Source organism: Protopterus annectens, chromosome 7.part1, assembly GCF_019279795.1.
Source record: "Protopterus annectens isolate FY-2018-M chromosome 7.part1, PAN1.0, whole genome shotgun sequence".
NCBI classification, from domain to species: Eukaryota; Metazoa; Chordata; order Ceratodontiformes; family Protopteridae; genus Protopterus; species Protopterus annectens.
Window position 1 is genome coordinate 382,452,125 of NC_056740.1, and position 22,494 is coordinate 382,474,618.

Genomic DNA, 22,494 nt, shown 5'->3' on the forward strand with positions numbered 1-22,494 from the left:
GTATCTTCATGTGGCTGCTGATCAGATGCGTCCTGTTCCAGTGGTTTCTCCTTAATCTGAGGATTCATTATTCTATCATGCTGTGATGCAGTCAGAGTTACATTTTTCCCCAAAATCCTTCACTTTGTAGGTTATCTATAACTTCAGTTTCTATTTCCTTAACTACTCCATTACTAATCCTCTTTTCTACTTTCCTCATTTGTTTTATTTTTGTATTGCAAAATTCTCCATATCTGGATGCCTTTGCCTGCATTTTTCTTAAAACATCTTTGGTGCTACATTTTTATGTTGATTAGTTTTGCTTTCTCCTTTGCTTAAATATTGCACCATATTAAATCTCGTTTTCTTTCCCATGCCCATATTCCTACCTCAGATGTTTCCTTTTCCTCCTTACTTGGAGGACTCACTGTTCCATCATGTTGTGACATAACCAGTGTTAGTTTTTGGACACTAAGTCCTTCACTTTGCAGGTATTCCACAACTTCAGCTTCTCTTGTTTTTTTAACTTCTGCTTTACTAATTTTCTCTTCTACGTTCACTCTTTGCAATCTTACTTTTTGTATTGTGAAATTTTCTATTTCTGGATGCCTTTGTCTACATTTTTCTAAAAATATCTTTGGAGCTATGTTGCATAAATATCGCACCATATCAGATTCCTCTCTCTTTCCCATGTCCATATTTATTTTTTTATATCTTTCAAAAATCTCTACATTTTGTTCTTGATATTTTGGGTCTATATTATAAACACGAATGTTTACTTACCCAAATACCTAAACATCGACACATATTCCGTGAACCGCATATACACCGAATGCCCTAAACTGCGAAATTCAAAAAGTCGAACTGTCATACTTGTCCCACCCCACCGCCCGCTACATACTACCTATACAAACAAACTAAATAAACCACATACATACGAACACTAACCAAAACCCTACTTCTAACACTAAACTAAACCCTACTTCTAACCCTGCACTAAATCTTACATATACCACCATGTATGCATTTAACTTAACCCACACCCTAACCCTAAGGTCTGTAACTATCGTACACTTACCTTAAAAAGCTAAACCCAAACAAACTAAATAATCCACACACATACACTTAACAAAACCCTACTTCTAAACCTACACTAAATCTAACATACATTACCATCAATGCACTTACCTTAAACCGCACCCTAACCCTAAGGTCCCTAACTATCGCACACTTACCTTGCGGAGCTATACTGCTGAAGGGCCAACCATGATGATTCAACGTTTCCACTTTTGCGCTTCTGGACGATGAATGTTTTTGCGGTTCGATGAAGACAGGTCGACGTTTAGGCGTTCGGGTAAGTAAACGTTCATCCTTATAATATAGACCCTATATTTTCACACATCTTCAGTTGCTTCTTTTTCCAAATGGCCCAATGTTTTTGGTCTATATTATGAATTTGTTGTACTAATGAACATAAATTTGCATTTGATGCTTTTGACAGTTTTTCTTGTGCAAGTATTTTTCTTTCCTCTAATTTCTCTCCATGTTTTTGTATATTTTCTGTCTGGACGTTCTGGGTGTCTTGCATAATAGTAACAATACATAATTTCTTTTTTATCCTCAATAGTCCACTCTGTCAATTTTTGGCCTATCAGTTTTTTGTAGTTTTCACAAACTACTGCTACATTTTTTCCTGTCCTGGCACCAGTGCACCTACCAGGACTGGGTACTTTTTTTATCCTGGGACTTTGTACACCCAACTGTCTTTTTATTTTTTAACCTATTTCATGATATATGCCACATAAAATACAATCTATATATCAGTATTGTCTTGGTGAGATTTTGTAAAAACAGTGTCCATCTTGGGAAGGTACTCAACAAGACTTGAGGAAGAATTCAGTTCCAACAAAACTACTCTCACTTGCTTGGTGATTTTAATAATCTCTCCATTCAGATTATACATAGTGTACTATGTATGACAGTGTTAGAGACTAGCAGGGTGAAAAGCAAAGGGTCTGGGGAAACCACAAAGGTAGGTGGAATTTATCTTAATTTAAAGGAAATTGAGGTTTTAGGAGTAAAATCTGGTTGTTAAGGACACAGTGATACAACAGTGAGAAAGTTTATTACATGATTTGGCTAGCAGAGTACAAACAAAGAAAAAATATGTATTGTCTTTTGACAATAAAGTTTATTTTAAACATTCTGTTCTACTAGGGGTGGGTGAGATTTGGGTGGTTATATGTTTCCAAGAAAGAAAGGAAAAACATATGTTACAGTTATATTTTTGCGTCCTGGGAAACCCACATAAATCTGATAAAAAAGAGCCTTGTGTAGTAAAAAGGATAAAAGAGTTTTAGTCTTATTATATCCCATTTTTTATGTTCTTTTCATTTGTTTTAGATTCTGCATTATAGTAACCAACTGATGGAGTTTGTTTGCGAAAAACTATAGAGAGTTAGATATAAGTATTTCTGGTATAACAAAAGTTTAAGCAAATTAAAGATATGGGTGAGAGTGGTGAATATTTTTTAAACTTAAAAAAATGCAAAGTTGTATGATATAGCTGGAATTAATAGATTAGATGGGAGTTTGGTTAAATGTGTTATCTGAACAGCAGCACAATCTGGTATGTAGCACCCCCTTCCCCCCATTACTCATCACTGTAGGGTCAGTACTGGAAAATGAATCCAAGCTCCTGACATAGGAGTAGAAAACACAGTCTTCTCATCTTCCAGTACAAAAATCAAGTGTGCTAGTAAATGAGCCACTGACACTGCTTAAGAAACCAAGTCTCCTGTTCCAGAGAAATTGTATCATCTTCAGCAACTGAGAAATTGTATCATCTTCAGCAACTGAAGTAGGATGGCAAAGTGTGGCAATGATGGATCATTGGATTAATATACTGTCTTTGTGTGACAGTTGAAATGTTTTATAGCAGAAGTTTAGCTGTACATGTGTGCTGTTGTCATAAAATTTTAAATCACAATCATAAAGACACTATTTTAGTCCAGTGTTCTCCATTACCGCCAGAGTTGCTACCCGGAAAAAGAACACTCAGCGCATCCTGTTTATAACTGCCAAGCAATAAATCCTTTTGTAAATCTGAATCTAAGGTAAAGTTACTGCCTGCTACGGAAACATTTGTTAAGTGACAAAACCAGTATGAAGTGAAACAGACTCAGAGAAATAAGGGTAATTAAACGTATCTTGCTTTCTGGAATATAAAGAAAAAAGACAATCTAATACCTTTTACTGCTGTATGTGACATCACACAGTATGAGTCTAGGTCATGAACCTCTGGAAGTTTTTTTTTTCTTTTCTTTTGTAATTACACAGAAAAAGGGATGATTGATCTTATGATGTTAGCTCCACTAACTCTTGTGATGATTTTAATGCATTCTTAGGTATTCTTGGGAAGCTTTTGGATTCCTGGATCTGTGAAGCCTGGCACGGTCTATGATTACTGTCCAATAAATATCCAAAATCCACAGCAGGTATAGTTCATAGTGCTAGATAACATATAGAAACAAGGGTGCTAAAGGAGAAAGTTGGACTAAGTGTAACTTGTGTTCATATTCAAAGACCCGAGTTGCATTCAGTCCAGCGTTCTCCATTATCGCCCAAAATGTTATGTGGAGATTCCGCTTTGTTCAATGGATACTGTGCCTCAAAACCATTTCTTCCAACAACACCCCACACACCCACTGCTGATCAAGCATCATAGGTTCATAGGTGAAGGAGTGTGCCAAAGGGCTATATAGGTTCATAAGTGAATCCTAGGCTAGCTGTCCTAAAAGGCTATTTTAAGCCTAGTCAATAACTCAAGATAAGAATCAAACCCTGTACATTTTGCTTATAAGGCAAAGACTTTAACCATTTTGCCAGACCTCCCACCAGTCAGTCCAGATGTGACTATCACAAATGACTCTCAATCCCCCAGTCCTCCAACCTCTTACGCAAATATTCAGAATATATCCATAAAATCACAACATTCACAATATCACATATATCTGTCATAAGTTAAGCCCTACAGATCATCTATCATCCACAAAATAATGGATATCAAACACTTAAAGAGATAAAAGCAGAAAGCTTTTGTTACTCAGTTTGAATCAGTGAACTAATAATACAAACAGTCAAACATTAATGCTCTTCTAAAGGATCAAAAAGCTCTTTAGTATGGGATGGCTCTAAATCTAAATAAAATAGAAATCATATACAATGCCACAATATGTCATCACCACCACGACTAAGACAGAATATGTGTCTGTGAATGAGAGGGAGGGCAGAGCAATGGGGAAGATGCAAGGAGTAGAGATAGCGAAGGTGAATGAGTTTAAATACTTGAGATCAATAGTTCAGAGCAATGGTGAGTGTGGAAGAGAGGTGAAGGAGAGTGTGCAGGCAGGGTGCAGTGGGTGTAGAAGAGTGTCAGGAGTGATTTGTGACAGATGGGTACCACTAAGAGTGAAAGGGAAAGTCTACAAGAGTAGTGACACCAGTTATGTTATATGGGTTGGAGACGGTGGCACTGACAAAAAGACAGGAGTCAGAGCTGGAGGTGTCAGAGTTTAAGATGTTAAGACTTGCACTGGGTGTTAAGAGGATAGACAGGATTACAAATGAGTATGTTAGAGGGTCAGCTCAGGTTGGATGGTTTGGAGACAAAGCCAGAGATGTGAGATTGCACTGACTTGGACATGTGCTGAGGAGGGATGTTGGGTACATTGGAAGAAAGATGCTAAGGATGGAGCTGCCAGGTAACAGGAAAAGAGGAAGGCCTAAGATATGGTTTATGGATGTGGTGAGAGTGGACATGCAGGTCGTTGGTGTGACAGAGCAAGATGCAGAGGACAGGAAGAAATGGAAACAGATGATCCGCTGTGGCGACCCCTAATGGCAACAGCTGAGAGAAAAAGAAAAGAAGACCATGTCATCACCATCATTTCATGTTTCTTTCAAAGGATTAAAATCATAATCAATAAATATGTAAAATAAAAATGAAACACTGATATTTATTCTTAAGGTTGAATTAATGGATAAAAGTGGTACAAGCAATACTGGTAGAAGTGAAATGTTCATGTTCAAAGACATCGCAATATACTATCATTCATCAAATTTTGAAAAAAAAAACAAGCAAAATGCAAATAAAACAAACAATTATCAAACTGTTCAGACACCCAACCCTACCAACAGCTTACTCATCCATTCCACCCTTACAAAACTTCAAACTGACAACAATCAAACCCACAACTAAAAGATGAAACTGATCCTTTTGGGATGCACAGGTGAAGATGCTGGGTGGCCAGATTGGTCTGACATGGGAGATGATTTTTCTGAGCTATGATACAGAATCGAAATTGCCTAGGCATGGTAAGGCCTTGCTGTGTCTAATAATGGTGGCTGCCAAAAAAAACAATTACTAGAAAATGGAAATCAAAATCTAAAGCAACTATACTGGAAATAGTGATTATAGTAAGAGATAAAACAACTGGAATTGAGATCTTTAGAAAAGGGTATGAGCAAACTACACAGGAAAAAAATGGGAAATGTGGGAACAATACATACAAGGGAGGAATGAGGTCTAAAAGGTAGCAGAACTTAAATGAGCTATGTAACGTTTGAGTGAGAAAAATTGGGTAGATTATAAGTGATGTATAATGTTTGCAACTGGGAGTGTGTCAGTATGGTTTGTGACATGAAATGCTTGCAACTAGGACTGTGGTAGTGTGATTTGTTTTCATTTATATAAATGTATGACTGCCTATGTAGTAAGTGATGGTTGCATAAAGATGTTTCTTGTTTAAAAATAAAAGGCAGGAACTGAATAATTTACATAATATTGCTTAGGTTAATATGATATATAGCAATATATGTGAAGTATAATGTTTATTATGTTAACATAGTTTGATTAGTTTTACATGAATGTAAATTTGCCTATGTTGTTGTTGTGTCTTTCGGCTTTTCCCGGTTAGGGGTCGCCACAACGGAACTCCGGTCTGCTAATGATTGGTAGTTGATTTTACGTGCCAAGTTACCAGCCCTGATGCACAACCTTCAACGAAGGTACACCCATTCACGCACATCTCCACGCAGAAGACGCTCTAGCTGAGAATTGAACCGGACAGCGTCTTACTGTGAGGCGACAATGCTACCGCAGCACCAAAAGTAATAATTCAATAAAGGTGTTTAAAAAAAAAAGATGAAACTGATCAGCAGCTCATCCTCCTAACCCAGTGTCCCTACATAAGGTTGTACTGTGACCAATAAAGTAAGGACTTTCTGCCCTTAAACCCAGTGCTGCACTTTGGGTTCTAGTGTCACTAATTCAACAAGCACCTTTTGAATACACCTATTTTTTCAACTGAAATGGCTCAATATTTACTGCTAACAAGCCTACATCAGTTGTCTTCCTATCTTAAAGTTAACATTTGCAATGATTTGTGGAGAATTTTTCTGTCCGACTGTCTAGCTGACTATTATGCAAGCAGGGAAGAAAAGACTAGCACACTGCAATAATATAAAGCACATACATATCACGACAGTTAGCAGTATAAAGTATGACTCCCTAAGCCAAGTACTGCTTAGCTAAAATATAGGTCCGAATTATCTTGCTTTACAAGAGTATTTCACAAGAACATCTCGCTTACCAAGCAATGTAAATGTTTTTCGAGTTGCTGCCATGTCTGCTTTATCATCAATTCCGTCAATGAAAATGTTGCCACCGGCATTGGTGTAATTAAATTTTTCTGCACTTACTGGAGAACAAAAATAAATTGACAACTTTAGACACTTGAAAACAAAACAAAATGTGTGCATATATATGTGAAGATTTCACACTAGCAGAACGTACTTAACTTCAGATGTTTAAATTCTGGCTCGTCCGCAGAAGCACAAAGTTGGTAAAATATATGGTAATTTCTCTCATTCTCTGACTGTGGACAAAGCATAAATGTAGCAATATAAGAGAAGAAATGCATAAATTAATATATACAGTTGTACAAATTGATAAATATGTATGTGTATATACACACACACACACACACACACACACACATATATATATATATATATATATCACAACAGCTTATGCAAGATTTCATAATAAAGTACAATATTCCATCAGATATGCCAGAGAAATATCCCAAGTTTGTAATTACTCAAGTAATAAGCTTGTCCTGCATAAGGATTTTAACTTTATTTTAAATGTGTATCACAAAAGTAATGTTTATATGCACCTCACTCTGTCTATTACTCGCAATTTTTCTCATATTCTTTAGACAATGGCTATAAATTAAAAAAAAAAAGTGTCAGACACTAAGTGTAAAATTCATAAACAAGTTGTGTAACATGCAAGGAAGGTGGCAAAGTGCACGTTATGAATGATTCAGAAACATAAGCTGCACAGGAGCTCAGTAGCCCTGAGCAGCTTACATAAATGTAAATGATGTGCCACAACCAAATACCTGCAAAATGAGATGAACATTAAATGAAAAAGAAAATGCTCCACTTCACAGATATCTGTGCAGCAGCTTGTATGTGTTGTTGCATGTCCTTGTACAGAAACCAATCATGCAGACCATATCTATACTTCATCCTAGAAAAATACTTACATCAAAATGTGCACATCAGCACCTCTTAGCTACAGTCACTGTCAGTGCCAGCCAAGTTGTATGTACTCACAAGCCATGGGTGCAGAGGTATTTAGAGGCAGTATTTCACTTATAATCTAACCAGTTACCAGAAAAATAATAGTTGTAGTCTGGATCATGACATAATACGGGCCTTTGCTGATGTACTTCACCAACATGCGAAGTCTGTACAAATATAAAGTTTTCCTGTCCCCCTTGGACATTAAGGTACATGCAGCTCTTTATACTCTAGCTAGCTACAGGGACCTGCCAGTGTCTAGCTGGGGATCACATGTATCTCAGGCATCTGCCATAGAATTACTCAATAAGTTCCCTAGCACAAAACTCCTAGATGTCTTCATAGACAAAAACCTCACATTCAACTTGCACATCCAGTCTAATGTAAAAAAAACATATCAAAAGCTTAGCACTCTCTACCGACACAAACATCTACTCAGTGTATCAGCCTGACTTTCCCTTGCCTCTTCTTTTCTATTACCCTTTCTTTTATACGGTGCCCCCCTCCTCACCAACATTAAGTCCTCGCTAAAGTCCAAACTAGACTCATGCTACAACAAAATTGCTAAGTTTGTAACTAATCATTCCTACTCATCCCACCACAGCTTATCATTACGCAACCTAAAATGGTTTGAACTCCCCAACTATCTCACCTGTATCCAACTAACCACATCTCACAAACTCATTCATAAATGATCTATGTGCCCTGCACTATCATCTACACTTACGCTATACCATCATAACAGACAGCTCTGATCCAACAACCAACTGCTCGTAAATGTAGAAAAATCCAAACTCTTGGCTGGCCAGATGCTTTACTCCTTTACCATTGCAAAAATGTTGAGCCTCCCCCCCCCAACACTTAGATCCACCTGCTCAGTAACTCTCTTCAAGAGATCCCTGAAACAACACCTCTCCTCATCTCGGCTGTGCACATGTGCTAACACCACATCTCATATAACCTAACTTCAACTATCACAACTATTCTCACCTCCTTTCTGCTACTCTGGCATCTTCCTTTCACATCCACCTGCCTTTTTACTTACTCCGCCTCTCCATCCGTCTACTTCTCTCTCTTATTAACCCTTACAGTCCTACCACTGATCCAGGCGTAGACATTCAGGCCCTCATGCAGCCTACCTTACTATCACACTACCATATACATCTGCAACAATAGCAACTAACATTGGCTGATTCCTGCAGCAGTACTCATATAGCCTATCCCTCTGATATTACACCTCCTGAATGTGTTAAACGTTTAAGTACCTAGACTCCAATTAATTCCTACACCTGCACTGCACCTACTGCATAAAGTGTCCTACATAAATTTTGCAAGCTGAAAACTATTTATATGGAATGTTCTCATGTATATACTCTGTACTGCTTGTATACTATCTTTGATAGGAGTATGTTTACTTCTGTACTGTTTTTTTTTCACCAACTGTATAAGCTGCCAGTAATATGTACTAAATGTCTTGGTTAATGTAAACTCTGAATTGTATGTGTAATGTCTTACATGTGGAGCTTTTCTCCCTGGCACTCCACTGAAAATGGGCACTTCTGGCCCAGTAGGACCATCTGAAACAAATGCAAATAAATAAATAAATAATATGCTTCTGCATGTGGTACAGCATATATGCCTCCTCAAGAATAGGAGACAGCCAGCACTATGCATAGCTTCTACGATATCGTACACCCCCCAATGGTCTGGGTGCCACAGACTGCAAGCATGGAGCAATAAAGGCTTTTGCCTGGCACACACTAACAATACAGGTATGTGAATAGGAAATGCTACCATTCCCTGAACTGACAGGTCACTTGCAGTATCCAGGGGATTATATGCACTGTGCGAGTGTGGTATCTTGGTAGTTTGCATTACTCCAATATATGGCAAACATCTAACTTTTATGTCCACTTTCAGTGAGGCGATTCCCCACAAAATCACCTAGTTGGTAAATGCTGACACAGTGTACAGAATAAATGCTCACTCACATACAAACACATTTGCAGCTCCATTGCAGATTGTATGGCAGCAGACTGTACCTGAATGACACTCCTTCAAGTCTACTGATTTACTCCTACTTTTGCCCACACGTCAATGGATAAACTGTGAGGTATGATGGCATTAGGTAGCCCCACTTAGCTGCCCTATGGCAGGTGCCAACAGAATAAGCTGTGCATACCTCTGTCTCAGACAATGGGACCCCTCCTATATGAAATGATGTGCATTCGATGAGTACAGAAAAGGATGCTCAGTGTGTGCAGCTGTCCTTACATCCTCTGTGGAGGGTAACTCGTCATCCAGGTGTGACAGTGTCACTATGCCCTGTGGCTATGATACATTACCATGTTTCTTGGCATCATCAGCAGATTAACCAGTGGTACTCACAGCAGCCCCTTGTCAAGTCTTACCCCCCTTTCAACCTAAGGACTATCACTACCCGTGAATGCATACAACACACAACATCACAGTGGGCACACTAACATATGCTGCAAAGGTGCCAGCATATCATACAGGTCAAGGGTGTAACTGCATCAAAGCATGTGTTACGGAAACTTACCTTCTGTGGTACATACAAGGTGCTACAAGTTCTGAACTACCTATCAAAAGAAATGTGGTTTGTGTCTACACTGTCTTTGTGTAATAAATATACATGCAAATCTCAAACATATACTTCTAACATGTCATATCACCCTCTGAGACATGGGTGGGATGGGTCAGTTCTGCTCCAGCATCCACACCACCTCCAGTGACAGTGTGTGTGTTGTAGTTCCTCCTTTCAAGGACAACAATAACATCCCCATGTCAGTCACTGCCATGGGCCCATGAGAACCACCCCCTTTAGTGAATCTCTCTTGTGTATTATTGTGGATAATTTGTTTCACACAAGGGTCACATCAGTCACCTAATGGCAACAACGCCTCAAGATGTAGCTCGGTCAACCCAGTGCATTGATGTCTCTCAACACAGTCTGTATCACCTGATATTTCAATGGCTGCTCTGCACTTCTTCTCCCTAACAACTAGAGTCCATGCTGCCAAATGGCCTGGATTTCATTCCCAGCCTGGATAAAATCCTCCAACCTCTGCCTCTTTCAAGGGACAGAAAGACTCCTGCTTAAAGAGAAGGAATGCATGATAACTTACTGTGCTACTTATGGATATGTATAGAGGTACTGTCGGTGTACCTGTCCCATGGTGATATATACATGTCACTATCAGAAGGCCCTGTGAGTGAATGGACTGCTGAGATGGCTAGGTAACAATACACAGTTCAACCCCAATGGTGTAGTAACTACAGCTGTACCTGCATGACATGTGAAGTACGTTCCACCTACAGTACTGTACCCCCCCCCCACACACACACACACAGCATGCAGCTGTACTCAGAGAAGGCAACAACAACGGGCTCAGGACAATCCTGATGGAGGAAAGGCGTCCTAGCAATAATGAGGAGCTTTCAGAAAACAATGGTAAGCTTCATCATGTGGAAATCTTCTGAAAGAGGCAACGTCAGTTGTGAAGCAATGCAGGTTTACACAAGAAGAAACCAGGCAGCAGTCGGCTAGTCAGAGCTATGCATCAGCTGCAGATTGAGCAAAGGACAAAGAAAATAAGATCTTTTGTTTTTCTATATTTATTTTATATTTATATATACATAAATTATATACTTATTTTACATTTGTTCACGGGGTAATTAGGCTGGACACAAAGGCCTTCTTTCAGCTGAGGCCCGGGGAGAAAATTTCCAGTAAATGCAGCACAATCAAAGTCGTTAAGTTATACGATATCAACATTGGTGTGCAGAATACGATTACACTAAATTTTAGAATGGCAAAATAGATAAGACAGTAACTACACAAACAACAGTTAGGCTTCTATACTAATAATACTCTATACAGATATAGTTATGTAAATACATTGGCAGCAGGGTAAGTGTAATACACAGAGTACTGAGTCATTTAGGAAGATTGGATAACAAAAAGCTGATTTAAATTTGACATAAATGAAATGAGTGGTAAAACAGAGCTAAGAAAGACATAGGTAGAAGGTGGGAGGGGAGGGGAGTGACAGCTGGTAAGAAAGCAGAGGACAGCAGAGATAAAGTAAAAGAGGAAGAAAGTGGAGATGTTATACTTACGGAGATATACAGGTGACCAGTAGTGCAGATTAAAAAAAAAAGGAAACAGTAAACAGGACAGGTATGTGTCCTGTGAATTACTAGTAAGTCCTTTGGGATTTGTTGTTCACTTTTTATGTTCTACTAGAAAAATATAAGTAACATTTTTGTAGGATATTACTTTTGAATCTATGGATTTAGCAGTACAGTTTATTTACTGTTTTCAACAAAATATGGAGTGTGCACCATCTGATATTATACTGCTAGTAACAATAATTTGCAGGTAAGAGAAGACACACAATTAATAAACAATTTAGGACTGATGAAATTCAGCAAAAAAAAGGCACTGAACTGTATTTGAAATAGTGCTGTGATAAGGCACATAGTGTGACAAAAACCTGAACAATCATATCTGAGATGAGCAATTTACTTTTTTTTTTTTTGGGGGGGGGGTGGCTACTAACCATATTCTATGTGTATGTAAAGACAAACTGAAGGAGATGGAAGAAAATACCTAATGCTGAAACTGAACAGGGCAATAACTACTGCATTTTAATCTAAGATTGCTGATTAGCACTGCATTTTTTAATATACCACATTACATCAAAGTATAACAGCCTCTTTAATACATGCACAATGAAAAACAACTCAGCCCAAAGAACCAACCCAAAACACAACACCTGGAAAGCAGAATGATAAAGCTTTATATATTTTTTCATTTGCTTCCACAGACCATTGGCAATAAATGTTACCCTGTTGTAGGTGTAGAAATATTGCATCATACTACTGTTGGCAGTTATCTGGCAGTTAGAGCACAGGATTAAGGTATATGAGCTATTAACAAGATGTTTCCTGTAGTCCAACAGTCTCCACTTGATTACTATGTGGCAGGCAGCTTAACAACATTGGGCCTGGGCTGGGACTGAAAACGGTCTCTGCAGATCAGAAGTCTATCCCAGTTAAAATACAAAATAAGCAAGTAAGCAAGCAAATACATACATAAATATTTTCCATTTTGCAGTGACCACAAAATCTCACTTGAAGCCTGCAAATACAATCTGTCAACAGTATGTGTGTTTACCACTGATTAAGTGCAGCACTATGTTTTCCTCATATTTACCTTTCTTAAGCTTCAAGAGGCTTAGATGTACTGCTGTCTGCTGTGCTGAACAGGATATTTGGCAATAACTATACTCTTCAGCATTAGTTGTCTTTTGTGTTGTAGGGTTTTATTTGCCCAAACTATGACAATTGTTAAATCTTTTTTTTTTTAATGTAATTTCATTGTTAGATTCTTTAAAATATAAATGAAAAAGATGCTTTAACAATTAAAACAAATTCCTGGTTATATTCTAGAACAGCTTCATATCCATCTTCAAATGGCCTTTCAAACATCTGAAAAATGGAATGACAACAAAGATGCACATGTTCACTCCAACACTCAATACTTTTATTTTACTTAAACACTGAAAAATATTTTTGGCTCTTCCTCAGCTGGAGCGCCTTCTGTGTGGAGTCTGCATGTCCTCCCCGCGGTCAAGTAGCATTTGAAAGACATGCGTGAATGGGCGTGCTTTCATTGAAGGCTGGGCATCGGGCTGGCACCTCGGCACCATAAAAAATCGACTGCCAATAATTACCGGACCAGAGTTCCACTGTGGCGACCCCTAACCGGGAAAATCCGAAAGAAAAACAACTGAAAAATATTTTTGGCTCTTCCTTATCCCTTAGCAACCCTCCTTCACTGTTACATAAAAAATGTAAATTACTTCTGGTTTATATGTTTCACAAGCATATCATTACATGCTTAAGTGCACTATAAACAAAAAAGTTTTTCTTTTTTCCAAACATCTGTTGATCAGGTAAGCCAGCTGGACAGAAATCTCTTTTCAGGGAGACCTGGGATCACCATCTGGTTAAGTGATACAATTTTTCTACATTGTTATACCATATGAATATGATCCAGAAACATTTACAACTCATATTAATCAGAATAATCTAGTAATAAGATTACAATGCAACTTTGACACTGGATTAAGCTTTAAAACGCATTTATTTATTTATTTTTGATTAACCAATTTCTGAGGACAGCTTCATCATACTTCAGGCACAGCTGGAGAGAAGCTGCCATTGCCCTCTCTAACATCAATATTCTCTTAGGTGGAAATAAGAATTTTGTCTTCACAGGAAACAATAATTTTCATGTAAATGTAATATCTTTACTAAACTTATTGATGACAATTTTATTTTCTGTAAGGCAGCGTCAGGTGAACTTAAAGAAAGTGATTTTTATGCGAATAATTACACAGAGCTTTTTAAATTCAAGTACGACTGTGACTTTGGACTTCCAAGATTGCTGCACACTGATCAACAGCTTAATTTCAGCTCTCCCACTATGAAAACAGACACTGAGTAAGGGATCTCACTGCAACTGTCATTCAAAAAAATCATTCACTGGCTTGTAAGTACACTGCCTGAATGCCTGCAAATAAAGAATTTGGAGAACCTGAAAGAAAATCAACTAGAAAATGTGTAGAGGAAACACTGCCACAGAAAAATCCAGCAGCTGTTCAGCAAAAAGTAGTTCATGCTTCAGCTTTGGTACAAGACATGGCTTCAAGTAATTCAGACGAAAAATAAATCAAATCCTCTCAGACGTGATTAAAATAAATGAAACTTTGAAGGAATTTATCAACTCAAATAACAAAAGGCTGGGAAATAGAAGAATATTTAACTTGCTATTCAAATGAAGTAACAGAAATGAAAAAAAAGGCTGGTTGAATAGGACGCTTCAAAAAGAGATGTTTCAAAAAATGTACAGTTAGAAGACAGAAGGTGCAGTGAAAACCTGAGATCTTCTACTCTAACACAAAAAACTGGAAGGAAAGGATAGTACTAATTTTATGAAAGCACAGATAAGCAATTGAGCTGGTGTTCCACAGCAAAATTTAATAACTGAAAGGACAGACTGAGTGTATCTTTCAAACTAGGTCATGAGAAAGCATCCCAGACCTCTATCAGCAAAGATGCAATCATACCAGCAGAAAATGTTGATCCGGGCAAACTTGTGTCAGAAAGGAAAGTGTTAAAACTGACAACAGCAGAGAGTGTTTGTGGAAAATGATTACTCACTGTATACCAGACAGGAGAGAAGCAAACTTACCCCAGACATCAGGGAACGTTGAGAGGCAGGTGTGAAACTCAAGCTGTAGTATTCCATTACATTTAGAATATTTTTCTTGGAGGATCAAAGATATTTTTGGGTACAGAACACGCTAAGGAGAAAATAAAAAAGTTTATCCAACAAAAAGGGAACCAACAAGCAAAACAAGATTGTCTTTTCATTCTTCTGACTATAAAGCTCACAGAGAGATTTGCCAGTGAAAGTAACCTTTTCCACTGTTCCAAAGGGAAATGCTTGAGTTAAAAAAAAATATTGAACCAAAGTCTGGTGTTAGGAAATGAAGATGATCAGGAAGAAGACCAGCAACACTGAGATTACCAAACAAAAGGGTATACTGTAAAGCATATACCCCACATTATGTCATTAATGTTTAGAAGGCCACTAAAGGGAAAAGTAAGTAACTGTAACAAAAAAAATGCTCTTATTAATATTTGTAGAAAACATTTCATGATATATAAACTGCATATTACATTGAGAAGCAGTTTGGTATAGGATGCAGTCAGGAGTATTTTAAGTAGATTTGTGGTAGTAAGGGGCTATTGGCAAAGGAGGAAGATTACACTGGCATGTATTTACATTCCACCAAAAACTGCTATTATACAGCTTAAGAAAATTTGGGAAGAAAAAATCAGCTTTCAGTGGAAATATTACTTGTACATGGGTCCTGGAATTTGATCAGCAAAAATAAGGACGTATCGGCAACCTAAGAGGAAAAATGTAACAAGGTATGAAAGATATTAATTCAGTAGAAGAAACTCAGACAGAATTTACATATTATTCCTCAAGGTACAATAACGCGGCTTCATTGGAAAGAATTTATATTTCACAGCAGCATATGCATTTAACAGATAACACTAACACAGATCCAACAACTATTTCAGATCTTTCACCAATAAAAACTAAGAAAAATGCAGGGTAGTGAAGTAAAAATATGACACTGGTGCTTTCCCACCTACCCGATAAAAAGGGAATAATTCAAGGAATGGGTACTGGAAATTATCTGAGCGTTAATGGAGATGACATAAATTTCTTCAAGGGGGATAGTTAGATAGTAAGACAAAATGAAAATGAAGTTGAAAAGTAAGGTATAAATACAACTAAGTGATGATATGATAAAGATGTAATAGGAGTTATTTAAAAGAGCTCAGAATGCAGAAAAAAAGGAATATCAAAGAAGAAGAAGAAAAGCAAATCCAGAGTGCCAAAGAGAAACTAAGGGAGTATTTGGACAACATGCTCGCTTTTAGAAAGACTACTGTTTACAACTCAAGAACACAAAAACTTTTAGCACAGCAACTTAGGAAACAGAAAGTAGAAAGGATTTTCACCAAACCTAAGGAGCATGAGAAGAAAAATACCCAGAGACCACATAGCAGTATTAGACATATTTAAGGAATTTTATGAATATTTGTATTAAGCAAAGGAATATGGAAAACAAGACAGAGTATATTCTGAATTAAATAGGAAAAGCTTAATTATGTTGTCTATAACGGCTAAAAAAATGGCAAACGTGATGCCAAAATTGACAGATATCAATCAATGTGGTTTTGTGGAGGGGAGGCAAACATTTGACAATGTTAAATGAACAATGATGAACCAAAGGGAAGCAGAATGTAAGACAATACCACTTCTTTTTGGTGGGTCTTGATGCAGAGAAAGCATTTGACAGAGTAAGCTGGGATTTTATGAGCAGGGCAATGGAAGCATTTGCATTCCCTGATAAAATTATAAGGTTGCTAAGGAGGATATATGAGGGACTGGAGACAAAAATTAAAGTTGGTGGTTTTCTCTCTGATAATTTCTGTTTGAGCAGAGGAACCAGGCAGGGTGTCCTTTTTCCCCTTTGCTATTTGCATTATATTTGGAACCATTGGCAAAGAAAAGGAGGGACTCAGAAATTCAAGGATTTAATTGGTATGGTAGTCAAGAAAAGTTGTCTTTATTTGTAGATGATATTACTTATATCTGTGTGACACTGCCAGCCCAGCTATCTGGAATTTTGTAAATAATTCTATGTCATTTTGTACATATTGATATGATTTATACAGAAAGTTTATATTACATACTGAGCTTCAAGAATGTTACCACAGTATACCCTGCTGTAACATAGACAATCAACTTACAAAACTTCAAGAAAATAAGCTGAAAATAAGTGTTTTGTGATGTGCTATAAAAGTTTCAATGCAGCAAGGAGAGAGGATGACTAGAGCTAGAAGTTTTTTTTATTGTCTTAGAGAGAAGTAGTTACTAGGTTTAAAGTGTAAAAGTGTTTTCTTGCTTTATGATTTCCTAGCAGCTGCCCAGTTCTAAGAGACCTGTATTTCTCACACAGAGATGTAAATTCTGTTAAGTTTCTGTTTAGCCTGGTAACTAAAGTCAGGTGACAAAAACTGATGTCATCCAAGCTAACCCAGCAGTAATATTTGATATTGATTTAAGAACTCTCTCAGAGAGAGGCTTTGCGTTTTGTATTTTGTCTTTGACCTGGAAATATCAACTCATCATCACATCTGCACTTGCTCGTAAGTAAGATTCAGGGCACAGTGTCTCTTTCAGATATAGATAGGAATACAGTAAAGACTACTTTAGATGTTTTCTATATTTATTTGAGACTGTCCTGCAATGTTGTTTTAAAATGTTTCCTGTGATTTGGAACTCTGAAGCAACTGTGTTTGTTTTCTGAGTACTGTCTTCTTCTTTTATTATTTATTATTACATATATTTCAACCTATCCTTGTGGCTGACATTTGTGAGACATATTTAAGCTCTTAGAACACTTGCATATGTATTTGGTGGCATTGTACAGGCCACTCCTAAATAGCCTTGCTCTTGGTCAAAACTGCCATTTGGATTATTAGTAACATTACACAATAGGATGATAAAGAGTGGTTGGTGGCAGTTATAACTACCTTATAGTCTGTGCAGAAGGGAGCATAGCTAGTGAATGTGTGCCGGCCTTTCCCAGGTATGACCGTGTGTGTGTGTGTGTGTGTGTGTGTGTGTGTGTGTGTGTGTGTGTGTGTGTGTGTGTGTGTGTGTGCATTTGTATATAAACCAAATCTCAAAGTGTGCATGTCAGCTACTTGGGCAGGGACATGAAGCATTGGTTGGACCGAGAGGGTATTGAAGGTTTTGGCTTGACCACTCAGCTGAGATCTTAACCCTATAGATGTGCTAGTGGGGAGTCTTATTGGGGATCTGGAGAAAGATAGAGAAACCAGCCCCTAAATTGTACTTTACTATGTGTGAACTTGTCATCCTCCCATTCTGTACATCCCTCACTGTTGCCAGTGCTGAGGATTGAGGGTCCTTGATTATTGGGCCAGTGCAGGGATGTCACAAATTAATTGGTTGGCAGTGGTGGGACATCCACATCACATATTAATTGGTTGGCAGTGGTGGGATATCCACATCACATATTAACTGGTTGGAAGTGGTGGGATATACACATCACATATTAATTGGTTGACAGTGGTGAGATAGCCACATCACATATTAATCATCTTGTAGTGGTGTGGGTACTGAATTCCTGGAACCTGTGTACAGTGGTCACAAAGTGTTTGCAATCTCAATCAGCCACACAGTGAACATTCAGAGTTCATATCACAATTGTTTGATTTTTCTTGTTAGCTTAGTTAGTCAGGGAGAGCAGGCAAGCATGTCAGCAGAGGAGAATTACAAGCTGACAAGGAGCCAGTGGGCTGAAATGTGACAGGCTAAAGAACTGGTGCATTACAACTTGACTAAAACTGAAATGATTGAAGTTTTAGTCACAGCTACATTGCAGGATAGGAACCAGGAGGACAATCAGACTGGCCTTGGAAATGTAAGACTCTTAGAAAATGGACAGTTCGACCTTTCCACAGAGGACTTAAAAATCCATCTGGAGTTAGAGACTTGAGCTGAGAGGTCGAGCATTTGGAAACAGAGGCAGAAGAGAGACTGAGATGTCTAGAGACGGAGTAAAATGTGAAACTGTGACTCCTGGAAGCTGGGGAGAATGATAAGCAGGGCAGCATGAAAAAGAGATGCTCTTAGCCAGAGTCATGGAGGTATTGGGGAAGGGAGTAACCGAGCCCCAAAAGCAACAAAGGTCAGTAAATTTCTTCCACAATTTACAGAGGGGGATAAGAGAGACAAAAGAGAGACTTTGGAGTGATTAAGTATCATTTTCTGCATTTTCTTGCTGCCTTTTCCACCTAAAACGCTGCTTTTCTAGAGTTTCTGTGATTTAAAAAGCTTGTTTCAGCTACATATTGTACTTATTTTACTGTCTGCACTTTAACAAAGTCGTTTTTGTGTTTAAATTACCTGTTTAACTGTTGTAGGCTACACACTCAAGTGTGATAGCCATTTCTGTGCATTTAAAGTGTTTTTTTGATTGTATCTGCATTATTTTCTGAAAAAAAAAAAAAATATATATATATATATATATATATATATATATATATATATATATATGCTTGTCTTCCCGCCTTCTAAGCTAGTATAGTCCAGTTTTCAGGTTAGTGCTGAATTCAGAACTGTGTTACAAGTTTCTGTGTTTGCCCATACCTTACTTGGATAGAAGGAAGTTTCTCTGTTCACTGTGAAAGAGGGAGGTTTGAGCAGCCTATCTGTCCCTGGAGGAGTGGTTTCAGCTCAGAAAGTAGTAGTTTATTGGCCATTTTGGGCTAATTTCTATCTCTTTCATTTCCCTGCTATAAAACCCACATTTGCAAGGCTTTTGTGCTAGTATACAGCTCAGCAAGCTCCTGCCTGGTGCCCTGCAGAGTTCTACAGCAGCAGAGAGACTTTGGAGTGATTAAGTATCATTTTCTGCATTTTCTTGCTGCCTTTAGCTAATTCCACCTAAAACGCTGCTTTTCTAGAGTTTCTGTGATTTAAAAAGCTTGTTTCAGCTACATATTGTACTTATTTTACTGCCTGCACTTTAACAAAGTTGTTTTTGTGTTTAAATTACCTGTTTAACTGTTGCAGGCTACAGACTCAAGTGTGATAGCCATTTATGTGCATTTAAAGTGTTTTTTTGATTGTATCTGCTTTATTTTCTGAAAAAAAAAATATAAATAAATATATATATATATATATATATATATATATATATATACTTGTTTTCCCACCTTTCTAAGCTAGTACAGTCCAGTTTTCAGGTTAGTGCTGAATTCAGGGCTGTGTTACAAGTTTCTGTGTTTGCCCACACCTTACTTGGACAGAAGGAAGTTTCTCTGTTCACTGTGAGAGAGGGAGCTTTGAGCAGCCTATCTGTCCCTGGAGGAGTGGTTTCAGCACAGAAATTAGTAGTTTATTGGTCATTTTGGTCTAATTTCTATCTCTTTCATTTCCCTGCTATAGAACCCGCATTTGCACAGTTTTGCGTGCCGGGCAGCGCCGGTTAGCTAGGGTATAACTATTCCCGGCTCCACAAAGTCTACTCTGTAATTTTCCCCTTGGAACTAGACGAACTTTAACTTAAGCACTCAACTTCCCATCCCTGCACTTGCTCAAAACTCATAGCAAACACTAACAAACCTTAGCACTAGACCCCCCTATAATGTATTGAAGGACAAAGCTCTCTATTCAACCTTACCAGCCAATCAATAAAAAAGTTCACTGTACCTAACCAGGCATGTCCAAAGGGCAGTTTCAGGTGTACTCCCTGGTCCAACTGGTGAATCTGGGCATTTTGAGGCAATGTTACAATTGCCTCATGGACACAGATAACCCTTTCCTCCTTCCACCAAACACTAATACATGCGAGAGATGCAATTATACAGCCAAACTGGAAGCTAAGCTCTCTCAACCCAAGACTGGACTAGGCAGTCAAGAGTAGAAGGTTACTTGCATCACACCACCAATCTCACATAGACCTATGAAACCAGCACCGGCAAAAAACACACATAAATACACAAAAACATACCCAGAGGCTCTAAATAAAAATCTGCAAAAGCAACAGAGACCTCCAAAGCAGACATCCAAGCAACCTCCACCCCCCAACACAAACCATGAAACACATACTTCACAAAACCAGTGTGCCACACAATCACAGCCCTTAAGGCAAAATAACATACCAAACACACTAGTAATAGGTGACTCTATAGTTAGGCACACTGACGTCCCACTCACTAGGCTGAACAAGGAGAAGGTTACTGTTAGCTGCCTGTCGGGTGCCAGGATCCGCCACATAACACAAGCACTCAGATCACTCCAGAACAAGTACAAATATGACTCTGTCATTGTCCATGTTGGTGTGAATGACCTGAGCCATACCTCCCTGGACTACATGAAAAGAGACATGGAAGAGCTATCTGATCACGCAGCCCAGGCCAGTATGACCCTGATCCTGAGTAGCATCCTGCCCTCACCAAGAATGATACCACGGTATAGAGAAAAAAATATCAATTCCAACAATTGGCTAAGCTTCTGGTGTCATTCAAAGGGGATCCAGTGTCTGTCAGCCTGGGATGACATGCTCGACAAGCCATGCTGCTTCGCTAGAGACGGCTTGCACCTGTCACCCTTAGGCTTTCGAATACTGGCCAAGGCTCTTGCCAACCCCATAGTACCTTTTTAGGCAAGGCTCAAAAGACAAACCCACCACCGTAACTAGCACACATAACAAAAAACTGAGGGTAATGTTACTCAATGCCAGAAGTCTAAACCTCAAAATGCATGCAGTCGAGGCACTCCTCAGTATGGAGAAAATCGATACATGTGCAGTAACAGAAACCTGGTTCAAGGCTCCAGAGTGCACCCCAGCACTACCAGGCTACAACTCATACCATACATTTCGGCCATAAAACCCATACCAAAATACAAAAGGTGGGGGAGTATCCATATTCATCAAGGATACCAACACCGCCAGGTTAGTGGCACAGCATGATACTTCAGAGAACATCATTGTGCAACTAACAACAGGCAAAACTGCTATTCAAATTATAGCTTGCTACAGATCACCCATCATGTCCCAGGACCCCCACTCTGCATTCCTGGAAACACTGGGAAACATAAAGGTCCTACCAAACAACCTGATATTGGGTGATTTCAATTACCCAAACATTAACTGGGAAAACAACTCAAGTACAAACTCCCTTGCCCAACATTTTCTAGAATTTATAAATGCCCTGGATCAATTGGTTAACATCCTCACCAGAGGTGACAACATATTGGACCTGGTCATCACCAACATGGCTGACCGGTGTTCCACACTGGAGGTCAACCCCTCGCTGGTTAGATCTGACCATAAACTAATCACTCTGGATATCCACATTCCACCACCACCCCTGGTCAAAGAAACCATCGTGAAAAACTTTTCAAAAGCAAACTTCACATTACTTAAGACCGAGGTGGGAAGTTTCAAAGCCCCCATGCTAAAGGATAATGCTGTCCAAGCTGCAAAATCCTTTACTAATGCACTCTACGGGCACCTGCAAGAATGCATGGATCATGCTATCCCAAACAAAACCAAGACTCACTTCTTCAAGAAAGGAAACCAGTCTGGTGGAACTCTGCCATAAACAAGCTATACAACAGAAGGAGGAAACTAGTACAGAAAACAG

General features: G+C 38.5%; 1 protein-coding gene across 1 annotated transcript in view; it reads right to left on the reverse strand.

The window, feature by feature from the left end:
* The window catches only part of LOC122807587 (unconventional myosin-Vc-like), a 1,372,167-nt gene that overhangs the window by 412,918 nt on the left and 936,755 nt on the right, over positions 1–22,494 (reverse strand). The window contains exons 7-8 of the mRNA XM_044078500.1: positions 6,836–6,917; positions 6,633–6,740 (exon numbers count right to left, since the gene is read on the reverse strand). Of these exons, the coding sequence (XP_043934435.1) occupies positions 6,633–6,740; positions 6,836–6,917 (190 nt within the window). The remainder of the gene's footprint in view (positions 1–6,632; positions 6,741–6,835; positions 6,918–22,494) is intronic.